This window comes from Crinia signifera, chromosome 8 (genome assembly GCF_055691185.1).
Source record: "Crinia signifera chromosome 8, ASM5569118v1, whole genome shotgun sequence".
Lineage (NCBI taxonomy): Eukaryota > Metazoa > Chordata > Amphibia > Anura > Myobatrachidae > Crinia > Crinia signifera.
In genome coordinates this window covers 94,897,359-94,909,434 of record NC_139224.1, presented here as the reverse complement: position 1 = coordinate 94,909,434, position 12,076 = coordinate 94,897,359, and the positions used below count along the sequence as shown (strand labels likewise).

At 44.9% G+C, this 12,076-nt stretch overlaps 1 protein-coding gene across 2 annotated transcripts in view; it reads right to left on the bottom strand.

The window, feature by feature from the left end:
- CFH (complement factor H) overlaps positions 1 to 10,146 on the bottom strand; it is a 401,411-nt gene extending 391,265 nt beyond the window's left edge. For both annotated transcript variants that reach the window (XM_083156807.1, XM_083156808.1), the window contains exon 1: positions 9,989 to 10,146. In XM_083156807.1, the coding sequence (XP_083012933.1) occupies positions 9,989 to 10,043 (55 nt within the window). In that variant the 5' untranslated portion in view covers positions 10,044 to 10,146. The remainder of the gene's footprint in view (positions 1 to 9,988) is intronic.
- Positions 10,147 to 12,076: the final 1,930 nt, after the last annotated feature.

Sequence of the window (12,076 nt, the reverse complement as noted above, 5' to 3'; positions counted from 1 at the left end):
CCGCTTGAGGGGCTGGGGGGGACCTCTGGCCACTGTGGGGAGGTGCGGTCGCCCGGTGTGGGCACCGGGCGACCGAGGGCAGCACCGTCGGAAGGGGAAGCGCACGCACCTCGTGCGCGCGCGTTCCCTTCCGGCATACAGATGGCGGCGGGGCAGGGGATGGCGATGGCGATGGCGACGCCATCGCCATCCCCTGCAAAGATGAATCCCGCTACATTTGTAGTTCCACAACAGCTGGAGGGCCATGAGTTTGACACCACTAGTGTATATGGTAAGTGACTGCTGTCGCTACCTCACCCTTTGCTCTCAAAAATGACAACAAATATAAAAATATTGTGTATACAGTATTGTGTGACTACGCTTGTTTTTAAAAAAAATAATATATAAAAGGGTACTTGTGTATTATCACGGCGCCCATCGCATCGCATACCACCAATTAAGGTATGCGATGGCATGCGATGGACCCGATTTGAGTCTTTTCCCGGTGTACAATTTTAATATTGCATCGACGCGATTTCAATGTTAAATGCCCAGCCAGACCCGATTTTTAATTGTATCCCCACCCTGATGGGTAATAAGTATGTTAAATGCCCCCCCCCCCCCCATTGTAACGCCACCCCACTATTAACGCCAACCCGAAGTGTGGTGAGTGCAGCGAGCCCGCGAGGGGCGTCGGTACGCGTCCTTCGACCTTTTTATACCCAAACTATCCACGTCGGCGCGGAGTTGATCTTATATAGTGTGGCGAGCGCAGCGAGCCACCGAGCCCGAAGCGTGGCGAGCGCAGCGAGCCCCAAGAGGGGATGCGAATAACTTTACAAGTATTACGCGTACCCTCGCGGGGCTCGGTGGCTCGCCACACTATATAAACTCAACTCCACGCCGACGTGGATAGAGGGGGTATGAAAAGGTCAGAGGACACGTACCGCCACCCCTCGCGGGCTCGCTGCGCTCGCCATGCTTCGGGTTGGCGTTGATAGTGGGGTGGCGTTAACAATGGGGGGCATTTAACATATTCATTACCCATCAGGGTGGGTGTACAATCTAAAATCGGGTCTGGGGATTATTTAACAAAGGAATTAGGCATCTGAGTGCATGTGCGACTTAAAATCGGTCGCATCGCATCACAAGCGATCATATCGCAAGCGATGCGACGCGATTTTTGGTTGTACAATGACCTGCGATGGAAATCGGGGGCGCCGTGATAATACACAAGTACCTATAAAAGTTAAAAATATATATAAAATAAGTTTTCTTTTTTCTGTCTGTACTACCACTGTGTACTATACTGTGACTGCTGTCAGTACCCCACTGTGTATATGGTACTGGGACTGCTTTTTGTACTCCCTCTGTGTATACGGTTCTGTGACTGTTGGCTGGTTTGTGCTGTGATAGAATGGAGGACAAACAACTGAGAGGAGAGAAGGAAGCCCATAGCAGTGCTGCAGCTGCTGCCAGAAGTCATAATATTATTACAAGTGAGCTGTGAGTTCATCAAAACTGACTGGAAATGACTGTAATTGAGGTAAATAATACCGTAGGAACAAAATGAAAGGCCAAAATTCTGTGATTTTAGCTGTTTTTATGATTTTTTCAAATAAATACAGATCCAAAGCCAACAAGGGCGATTTTGGCAAAACCAAATACTGGATAGGACAGGCTTTGGCCCTTATTAAGATCTGATCGCAGAACAAATGTGTTCTCAAAATGGGCGAAACCATGCTGCACTGCAGGTGGGGCAGATGCATACCCTCCGACTTAGCCAGTACAGTACCGTTTTTTAATGGTCTGTACCGGCTGAATAACAGTGTACCGAATGTACCGTTTTTTGGGTGGCTTCAGAACCCTTCTTCTCAACTTGAGGATCGGGTGTCCGGTGGATAGAAAATCTGTAATTCCGGTTTCTGCACCAGTTCCCAGTGGTGCATTGCGGAACCCCCAGCACTCAGGGGTGTGCCATGGGCCCTTATTCAGATCTGATCACAGTACAAACTTGTTCTCAAAATGGGCAAAACCATGTGCACTGCAGGTGGGGCAGATGTAACATGTGCAGAGAGAGTTAGATTTGGGTGGGGTGTGTTGAAACTGAAATCTAAATTGCAGTGTAAAAATAATGCAGCCAGTATTTACCCTGCACAGAAACAAAATAACTCACACAAATCTAACTCTCTCTGCACATGTTACATCTGCCCCACCTGCAGTGCACATGGTTTTGCCCATTTTGAGAAAAAATTTATACTGCCATCAGATCTGAATAAGGGCCTTTGTGTGAATAGTGACTGGAGATGAAAGGATGTGTGTATGTGTGCATGTTTGTGTGTTTGTATGCATGTGTCTGGTGGGGACAGACTGTATGTTTGTGGAGACTGGAGGGGACAGGCTGTGGGTGCATAGTGTTAAAGATGTTGTGGGTCTAGTAAGTAGTTGCTTATGGAGGACAGGGCAGTGCCGAACTTCCAATTAGGCACGTGAGGCATGTGCCTAGGTGCGGCACAGGTTTGGGGGTGGCACTTGGATGCAAAATATCCACTGTACCATATTCCATCTTGAATAGAGTGGAATGGATAGGACATGCAGATACTGCCATCTTAGTAAGGGCCAGATGTATCAAGCTTCGCAAAATGATAAAATGGAGAGTGATTAAAAACCCAGCCAATCAGCTCCTTCCAGTCATGTTAAAGGCTGGGTTTGAAAAATAACAGGTAAGAGCTGATTGGCTGGTTGTTTAGCACGCTCCACTTTATCACTTTGTGAAGCTTGATACATCTGCCCCTAAATATGTATACATAACAGAAAATAAAAATGTCACAGTTAGTGTTTTTATATTAATCCATTAAATTGGCTATTATTAAATGAGGGCTTATAAGTAAACAATAAAAATAATACGTTTAGGCAAGTGTGGGGGTGGCCATTATTGTTGTGCCTAGGGGCGCACTCTCCCTTAAATCCACCCATGGGACAGGGGTATATATTACCTGTAAGTGTAAAAGAGCAAACTTTAAAAGGTTATACTACCAGCGCTCACTCTATGACCTCTTGAATGACCACTAAACAATGATAAGTATTTATTTATCCTTAAAGTATGCTGTTATATGTAACTAGGAGAAATGACAAGAGAGGGAAAAGGTTTGTAATATGGAATGGATGAGACAACCACTGGTAGTGAAATAAGAGGTTAAAAAATGACATTAGCATACACACATGTAGTGATATTGAGAAAGACAGAATGTGGTTTCAAGATTTTAAATGTAGGCAGAGGTAATAGGATGATGGTGCTTGGGTGTATACGGGGGTATATTCCCCACCAGGATGTTTCTGCTGATCCACACTAAATTGCAACTGAGTGTGGTTCACCCAATTTACACTTTTTAAACACTTGCCTAAATTGACTATACTGGTGTGTTGGATCAATCACCTAAGGAGATTGGCAAGAGTCAGAAAAAGATACAATATCAAAACCAACTTATAGATTTAATTTAATATGTTGCTATACCCAGCTGTTGTAATGGGGTTAAGAATACGGAATATACTCAGTTACAACAGCTGGGTATAGCAACATATTAAATTAAAGACACTGCAAGGGACAAAGTTGTCCAGCAGATGTCACTGTTGCCCCACGCTATAAGGATACTCTGTTCAAAAACCTCTGGGCACATTGCCAGATTGGAGGACATAGATACAATCTAACTAAAGGCAGTATCTATAACAGGGGTGGCCAACCGGTCAGAGGTAAAGAGACGAAAAATATCGGTAGTCAAGCTAAAGAGCCGACATCATGCGCGCGCCGAAAAAAGGGGCGTAGTTTATTTTGACACCTAGGGTGGGTGTGATACAAATATGCCTCCAATAGTGCAGTGCCATATATACATATGCCCCCAGTAGTGCCAGATACACATATGCCCCCCACGGTGCCAGGTATGCACCACACGGTGCCGGGTATGCCCCTATGGTGCCAGAAAGCTGCTATGCCCCCACAGTGCCACAAACTGCTATGACCCCACAGTGCAAATTTCCCAGCAGCAGCACTCACCGTTGTTGCTGCTGCTGCCAGGCGGGGAGAGGACAGTCTGGTGTCCCCCTGCAGTCCTCCTGTCATGTAACTGATGGGAGGAGAGCACAGCACACCACGCGTCTCCTTCCCCCTCACTTCCCTGTGACTGGGCTGTCCACCAATCAAAGCTCGCTGGCCGGCTCCTGATTGGCTGCTGGCCCGCGAGCTCTGATTGGCGGATGGCCCAGTCACAAGGATGCACAGTAAGGGGTAGGAGAGATGCGCGATGCATGCTCTCCTCCCCTCAGAAGGAGAAGGGATTCAGGGAACCGGCAGCAGGGGGGACTGGGACGGACGGTGGACGGCGGGCAGCAGTGGGAGCAGGAGCCTCACTTTACAAGGGGGAGAGCGGCATGAGGCTCAAGAGCCACGGGTTGGCCACCACTGATCTATAAGTTGGTTTTGATATTGTATCTTTTTCTGACTGTTGCCAATCTCCTTAGGTGATTGATCCAACACACCAGTATAGCCAATTTAGGTAAGTGTTTAAAAAGTGTAAATTGGGTGAACCACACTCAGTTGCAATTTAGTGTGGATCAGCAGAAACATCCTGGTGGGGAATATACCCCCGTATACACCCAAGCACTATCATCCTATTACCTCTGCCTACATTTTAAATCTTTAAACCACATTCTTTCTTTCTCAATATCACTACATGTGTTTATGCCTCATTTTTTAACCTCTTATTTCGCTACCAGTGGTTGTCTCCTCATCCATTCCATATTTAATAAAGAGAAAAGGAGCTTCCACTACTTTTAAGTTAAATAGTAAAAATGGAATATATTCCAGAAAAAAAAAATTCTCACAAGGAGTGCATCCACTACAAACCTTTTCCCTCTCTTGTCGTTTCTCCTGTTCAGAACGTTTGGGATGGCACCCCCACTATGTCAACAAACACGCAGTGGCATATTGCCCATTAATTCTAGGGTATTATTATAATCAATGTGTGCAGAACTCCAAAACACCTTGTATGTCCCGTTATATGTAACTAGTAAGCCCGCTCGAAGCAAAAGCTTCGAGAGCAAGTCTGCTACCTTCTGTGTTTGTGCTTGTGCGAGAAAGAGATATATATGATAAAAAAATGTACAAAAACTCTTCACAATTTACTACCAGCTGTAATATTATGCGCACCTATTTGACATAATTACATCTTTTAATTTAGAAGTGGGTAAATATTTAACATAGTATAAAAATTGAATAGATGCCCAATACCGGTATCCATAAAACATACCATTAAAACAAACATTAAAACAATACAAAAACATATATTGTCTATTGCCAAAACGGGATGCGGTCAATTGGTCTACAGCATGATGGTAGACAGTCATTAGGTCGACATGATTAGGTCGACATGGGGAAAGGTCGACATGGGTCTAGGTCGACATAGGGAAAGGTTGACATGGTTCTAGGTCGACAGGTCATTAGTTCGACAGTCAAAAGGTCGACATGGGGTTTTCACTGTTTTTTGAGCTGACATGTGCTGACAGGCGGTATTTCATGCCCTACCAACCACTAGCGCGTGATCAGAGAATAAAGTAGTGTGCCGAGCACAGCAAGGCACTGTGGCCGATGCATAGCAAGGGGATGCGGTGCACTTTAAACTGTGTCCATGTCGACGATGTTGACATTCAGGTAAAAAAACTGAAAAACCCAATGTCGACCTTTTCACTGTCGACCTAGACATTGTCAAACTAATGACCTGTCGGACTAATGACATGTTGAACTAATGACCTTTCGACCTAGAACCACGTCGACCTTTCTCATGTCGACCTAGACCCATGTCAACCTTTTCCCATGTCGACCTAATGGTGTAGACCTAATGACTGTTGACCATTATGCTGTAAACCAAATGATCCCAACCCTGCCAAAACACACAGGTTTTTTTAAAGGCACAATCATTTACAAGGACAACATCCGAGGTTGTCCAACATCGAGCACGGCCGTCAAACTCAGACTTCATTACATCCTGCCCGCAGTCTCCCTTTGTGTGAGCCTGCCCATATTTTTAAAGCTCCAATCATTTGGCCACTTCCGCGCGTACTATCTCTATTTCAAATATGGTGGATGGGGGTGCAAATGTTTCTGCTGGCACACACAGATGGAGCACCTCTCTGCCAGCGCTGGGGCTCTCCAGGATGCCATCGCTGGCGATTGCTGGTGGAGAGATGCTCCATCTGACTGGGATGCGCAAGCATCTCACACGCATGCGCGTCCCAGTTTTCGGGTGGCATGGGACGGGAACCCTGCCCATCTCCACTTCAGGGAGACGGGCAAGGTTAGGGGGGGGGGGGTGCGGGAAGGTGGTGGAGACCGGTGGCGATCCGACCACCAGACCCTCGCTGAATGAGAAGAACTCCATCTGTACCACTAGAATGTCTAAGTTATGGCTCTGTGGATAATAAATACTATAGGTGAGGAGTGATTGATATTGATGGCTGCTGAGGGGATCTATGCTGCATTGTGATGGGTGCGGTGTTGGGAGAGGGGTGCAAAGTCAAATGCAGAACTGGTGGTGGTGCTATGGGGCAGCAGCCAAAATCTTGCCTAGGGCATCAAATTGGTTAGGGCCCGGCTCTGAATCAATGCACCAAAAAATAAAATTTATACTAAACCAGGAGCAGTGTCTTCAGCAAATTCCCAGTAATGACAGAAGTAGCAATGTCCAGTAAAATAACATTAATGTATTGTAATATATTAGAAATAGGGGTACTTGTTTCCTAGCACGGCACCCACAATTTTGATCGAGGTGCATCTTATCGCATTGCATCGCATGCAATATAGCGGCATGCGATGCTATTCGGTTTTTAATCGTACAAGCACCCTGATGGGTGCTTACAATGTTAAATGCACCCCCACTGTCAACGCCACCCCCACTATCAACGCCAACCCGAAGCGTGGCGAACACAGCAAGCCCGCGAGGGGTGGCGGTACGCGTCCTCCGACCTTTTCATACCCCTACTATCCACGTCAGCGTGGAGTTGATTTTAGATGATAGTGTGGCGAGCGCAGCGAGCCACCAAGCCCTTGCGTGGCGAGCCCCGCAAGGGGACACAGATTACTTTACATGTATTACGCGTCCCCTCGCAGGGCTCGCTGCGCTCACCATGCTTCGGGCTCGTATTACACGTCACTGCGCTCGCCACACTATCTAAAATCGACTCCACGCCCACGTGGATAGTGCGGGTTGGCGTTGATAGTGGGGGTGCCGTTGACAATGGGGGTGCATTTAACATTGTAAGCACCCATCAGGGTGCTTGTACAATTAAAAATTGTATCGCATGACATTTGCTGGCATGCGATGCTATGCGATATTTCATTTTACAAGCACTCCTTTTAATTTAACCGGAAGATCGCATCGCATTGCACACATCGCACACCACTAAATATGGTATGTGATGGTATGCGATGGGTGCCATGCTAGGAAACAAGTACCGAAATAGGATATCAGTATTGCACAGTAATGGATTAGTACAATGCCAAATAATAGGTTATCATTAATATTCCACAATAAGACTCTCCACTAGCCTCCAAACTTTCAAGCGTTCCCTGAAAACATCTTCAGGCAAGCCTATCATAGTTAAGTTCTACACCAGGCATTCCCAAGCACGGTCCTCAAGGTACACCAACAGTACAGGTTTTAGTGATATCCAGGCTTCAGCACAGATGGTTTAATCAGAATCCCTCAGATACTAATTAAGTCACCTGTGATCAAGCCTGGATATCTACAAAACCTGCACTGTTGGTGTGCCTTGAGGACAGTGGTTGGGAATGCCTGTTCTACACGCATGACCCTCTGAGGCACTTATGTATTATATAGCTTTTCTTCTGGACTTGCAACTTGGTGGGACTGCTATGCTATTTCTGGTGCCTGTCCTTGTGTTTCCCTCCTACAGTTTGTCCCTATATATTGTAAGCTTGCAGCAGGGCCCTCTAACCCCCAAGTCTGTCTGTCATTACCCAGTTTGTTTTATGACTGTCTACTATTGTAAAGCGCAACTGAATCTGCTGCGCTGTATAAGAAACTGTAAATAAATAAATAAATATTCCAATAATACCTGCACTTGTCAATATGACAGCTTTATCTGCTTAAACCATCAATGACTGAAAATTATGTATATCTTTATAATATGAGCTATTTTTATTTAGTATTTTCTTAGCATTCATTTCTTTTTCATTTTTGAACTACCGATACTGTTTAAGTAACAATTTCAACTAGGTAACATATTATTATATAGCATAACAGGGAGAAACAAACATAGTTACAGTCAGGGCTATTTTTCTGCAGGCTCCAGCAGGAACTGTGGCCCTTATTCTAGTTCACTCATTCTGACAAAATATTTCTTAGGTGGACAAAACCATGTGCACTGCAGGTGAGGCAGGTGTTACTTGTGCAGAGATAATTAGATTTGGGTGGGGTTTTACACCTGCCTCACCTGCACTGCACATGGTTTTGTCCATCTAAGAAATATATTGTCAGAAAGAGTGAACTAGAATAAGGGCCTCAGTTCCTGCTGGAGCCTGCAGAAAAATAGCCCTGGTTACAGTATATTATAGATAATAAGAGATTTAAATAGGTCTCTCTCTAGCAGGGGTTAAAGTGAGGGGGAACAGGGTGAAACTGAGTTCCACCACCTCCAATGGTGAGGTGGAACATTTTAAACTCCACATTGGCCCTGCACAGTAATTCTCACAGAAAAGCATTTTAGTTTGCAGAGGAATGCCAAAACACTACCACTGGCCTGGGGGGAGGGGGGATAATTAGGTGGCATAGTTCCCCCACCTCTGCATGACCACTTTATGCCCTGCTCATAACTGCCAAAGGGAAAAATTTACTAAGCCTTGAAAAGTGATAAAATGGAGAGTGATAAACAACCACCCAATCAGCTCCTACCTGTCATTTTTCACAGCTCCATTTCACTCTCCATTTTATCATTTTTCAAGCTAAGTACATCTGGCTCAATGTCATCATGGGGAGAGCTGCTTTTGGAATAACTGTCCCAGCAACTGTGCAATCTTCGACACTTCAGAATTGTCAGATGGCAAAATATTTTGAATCATATGGGGCATAATGATTAATATGCCTCTTATTAACAATGTGCTATTGTGACAATACTTGTCTGCAGTGATGTTGTAAGAATACCATTCTATTATAAACACTGCTGGTACTGGCTAGGAACCAGACTTAAATGTCATTTAACTATGGATGATTTCACCAACAAACTCTCAAAGGATATTTCATTCCTAACTTTGTATTAGTTATAACAACATTTGGGAGAATTTCTACTATTTATACCTTAACTAATTACATGATTTATAGTTTGAAAAATGTATCCTTAATACAAACAACAACTAGGACTATAAATCTTTATAACACAATATTTGGGCCTAGTTACTAAGCCTTGGGAATATATATTTTAAATGGCAATAAAGTGCCAACCAACCAAATACTTGGTGTTATTTTTCAAGCACAGCCTGTACTATGTCAGTTAGGAGTGGATTGGATGGTTCTCTGTCTACTTTATCTCTCTCCCGGGCTTTATAAATAGACCACAATCATTTTCTGACTGTTTTATCTATTTCATGACAGTGCAATTATATAATATTTGATGGTAACCTTGTTGTAACCCATTTTTTCATTTACATTGTTCACATCATTATAAGATTTAAGACTCATACAAAACAAAAAGAAACCCACATCTCTGAAAATGTTTGAGCCGTAAACCCAGGAAAGCTTCCAACTCCTTAATTAATATGAGATTACCTCCCTGCTAGGTTTGCAGTTGCAAATATTTAATTATTGGCTCAAACAATCTACAAATAACAATCAAAGTAGTAAAGTAAATAATCTATATGTAAAATATTATTGGATATGAAAACCTGAAATACAAAAGTAAAACTGTGGCACTGTAATAGATCGTTCTGAATGACACAGCTTACCTGCAGCGTAGTATAAAGCCGCTAGAAGCAGGAAGAGACGAGCCAGTAAAAACATTTTTCAAAATCACTAGTGGTGCATTTGTTCCTGTTTGCTTGTGCTGCTCCTGCCTCAGTTTATGCCAAAGTGCTTCAGACCTCAGACTGGAATAGTTTATAATCTCCGAATTAACTCCCCTTACTGGAATTCAACAATGGGAGGTGTTTTGTTTCCACTGAAGCCCTGCTGATCCCCTCACCCCCACTCCCCCCCTTATTTAACAAACACATACAATGTCCCTAGGTCACTGGTGATAGTATCTCACTTGTTTAGCAATAATGTAAACAGGGAGTTGCTTAAATCAAACTTTGCTTTGTGATTATCCCATTTCTGTGGAACATTGCAAAACCTGCACACAGTGATTTTAGGTATCAGAACAAAATGTATGAGGAATATATATATTTTTTTACTTAAAAATTATTTGTAAATACAAATTATTTAAAAAGTATTGTACAACCTTAATTTACTCTCAAACAAAATGTAAATTGCACTCACGTTTGTATCTAATGGTGACGGCATACACACAGCCGCATACCTCCCAACTGTCACGATTACAGCGGGACAGTCCCGATTTCGGGTCCTGTCCCGCTGTCCCACCCACGGCAGGCATTGTCCCGCTGCGGGGGGTGGCAGTTGGGAGACCCCCCAATCTAATAGAATAGACGCTGTGCGCATGCCCGGCGACTCCCGACGAATCCCTACGCGTGGCGAATCGCCGTCAAAAAACCGGCGAATGGCTGGCGAATCTGAAATCAGAATCGCCGTGACCAACGGTTCACGTCATTGAATACCGCCCTCTGTGTCTATTACAACCTGTCAGTATCCAATTTTCTGAGCACTGGTCTGCAGTAACTACTCCTTTCTGACAACGTGAGCTGTTTATCATTAGTCTCTCTTTATGCTAGGCAACAGGGCTATAGACTGGGTAGTAGTTGTATAAATATTTAGCCCAGATATGGAAGTTCCTTCCTCACAGCGCCATCACTATGAATGTCCCTCCAGCTCTCAGTCAGTTGCTGCTATGCTGATGGTGGCGGAGCTTTTATATAGGCGAGACATGGATGTTGGCTGCCAATCTATATTAGCTTCTCCCTTCTGAGTATGAAGTGGAGGTTTGGCCTGATGTTGGATTTGGCTGCCTTTTTGGGGCCAGGTTCACACTCACCACTCACTGCCCCTCTCCACAGAGATTCTCCATCTTCCCCTCACAGACTGCACTGCACAACTGTCATCTCCTGACCCTGGTCATGTGACCAACTCCTGACCTCTTAAACAGTTGCAGAGACTGCTGGGAATTGTTCATCACTCAGACAATGGGGCAGATGTATCATAGCAGCGCTTATCGCGCCGCTATGATACTTCCTGCTTCGCCTCAATAGCGAGGCGAAGCAGGAAGGGACATCGACAAGATGTATTAACATCTGTCTGCCGAAGCGGGGGAGCGTTAACTCCCCCCTTCGGCGATGTCCCTTTCTGGAGATAGCGTATCAGTTAATACTGATGCGCTATCTCCTGTCCCCCGGCCGGCAGCACTGGGCATGCGCGGGATCTCGCTGTTCACGCGAGATCCCCAGCGCAGCCCAGACCTAACAGCAGGGACAGCGCTGTCCCTGCTGTTTAGCTAGGGCTTCGCCAGCCTGATGCTGGCGAAGCCAAACCCGGCTTCGTGCGGAACGGTCAGCGATGCTGACCGTTCATACATTCGGCCTGCTATCATTTTGATAGCAGCGCCGATATGGACAGGGGCGCATAGCGCCCCTGTCCATTACCGCATCCCGGCCGCTTCATACATGGGGGAGAAGCGGTATCAGTGCACATAACGTGCGCTAATACCCCTTCTCCCCCATAACGACCGTTCATACATCTGCCCCAATGTCCCCTGTGGGGATAGCATATATTTTCACAACACAACTTTCAGTATCTTATATTAAGGATAACTAGTATGGCTTTATATGCCCATATATGAAGTTATCACATAGGGACATATACTTTACACCCCAATTGTTTTTCTATTGTGGAGCACAATGTGTTTTTATTTTATTCCTGTGGGG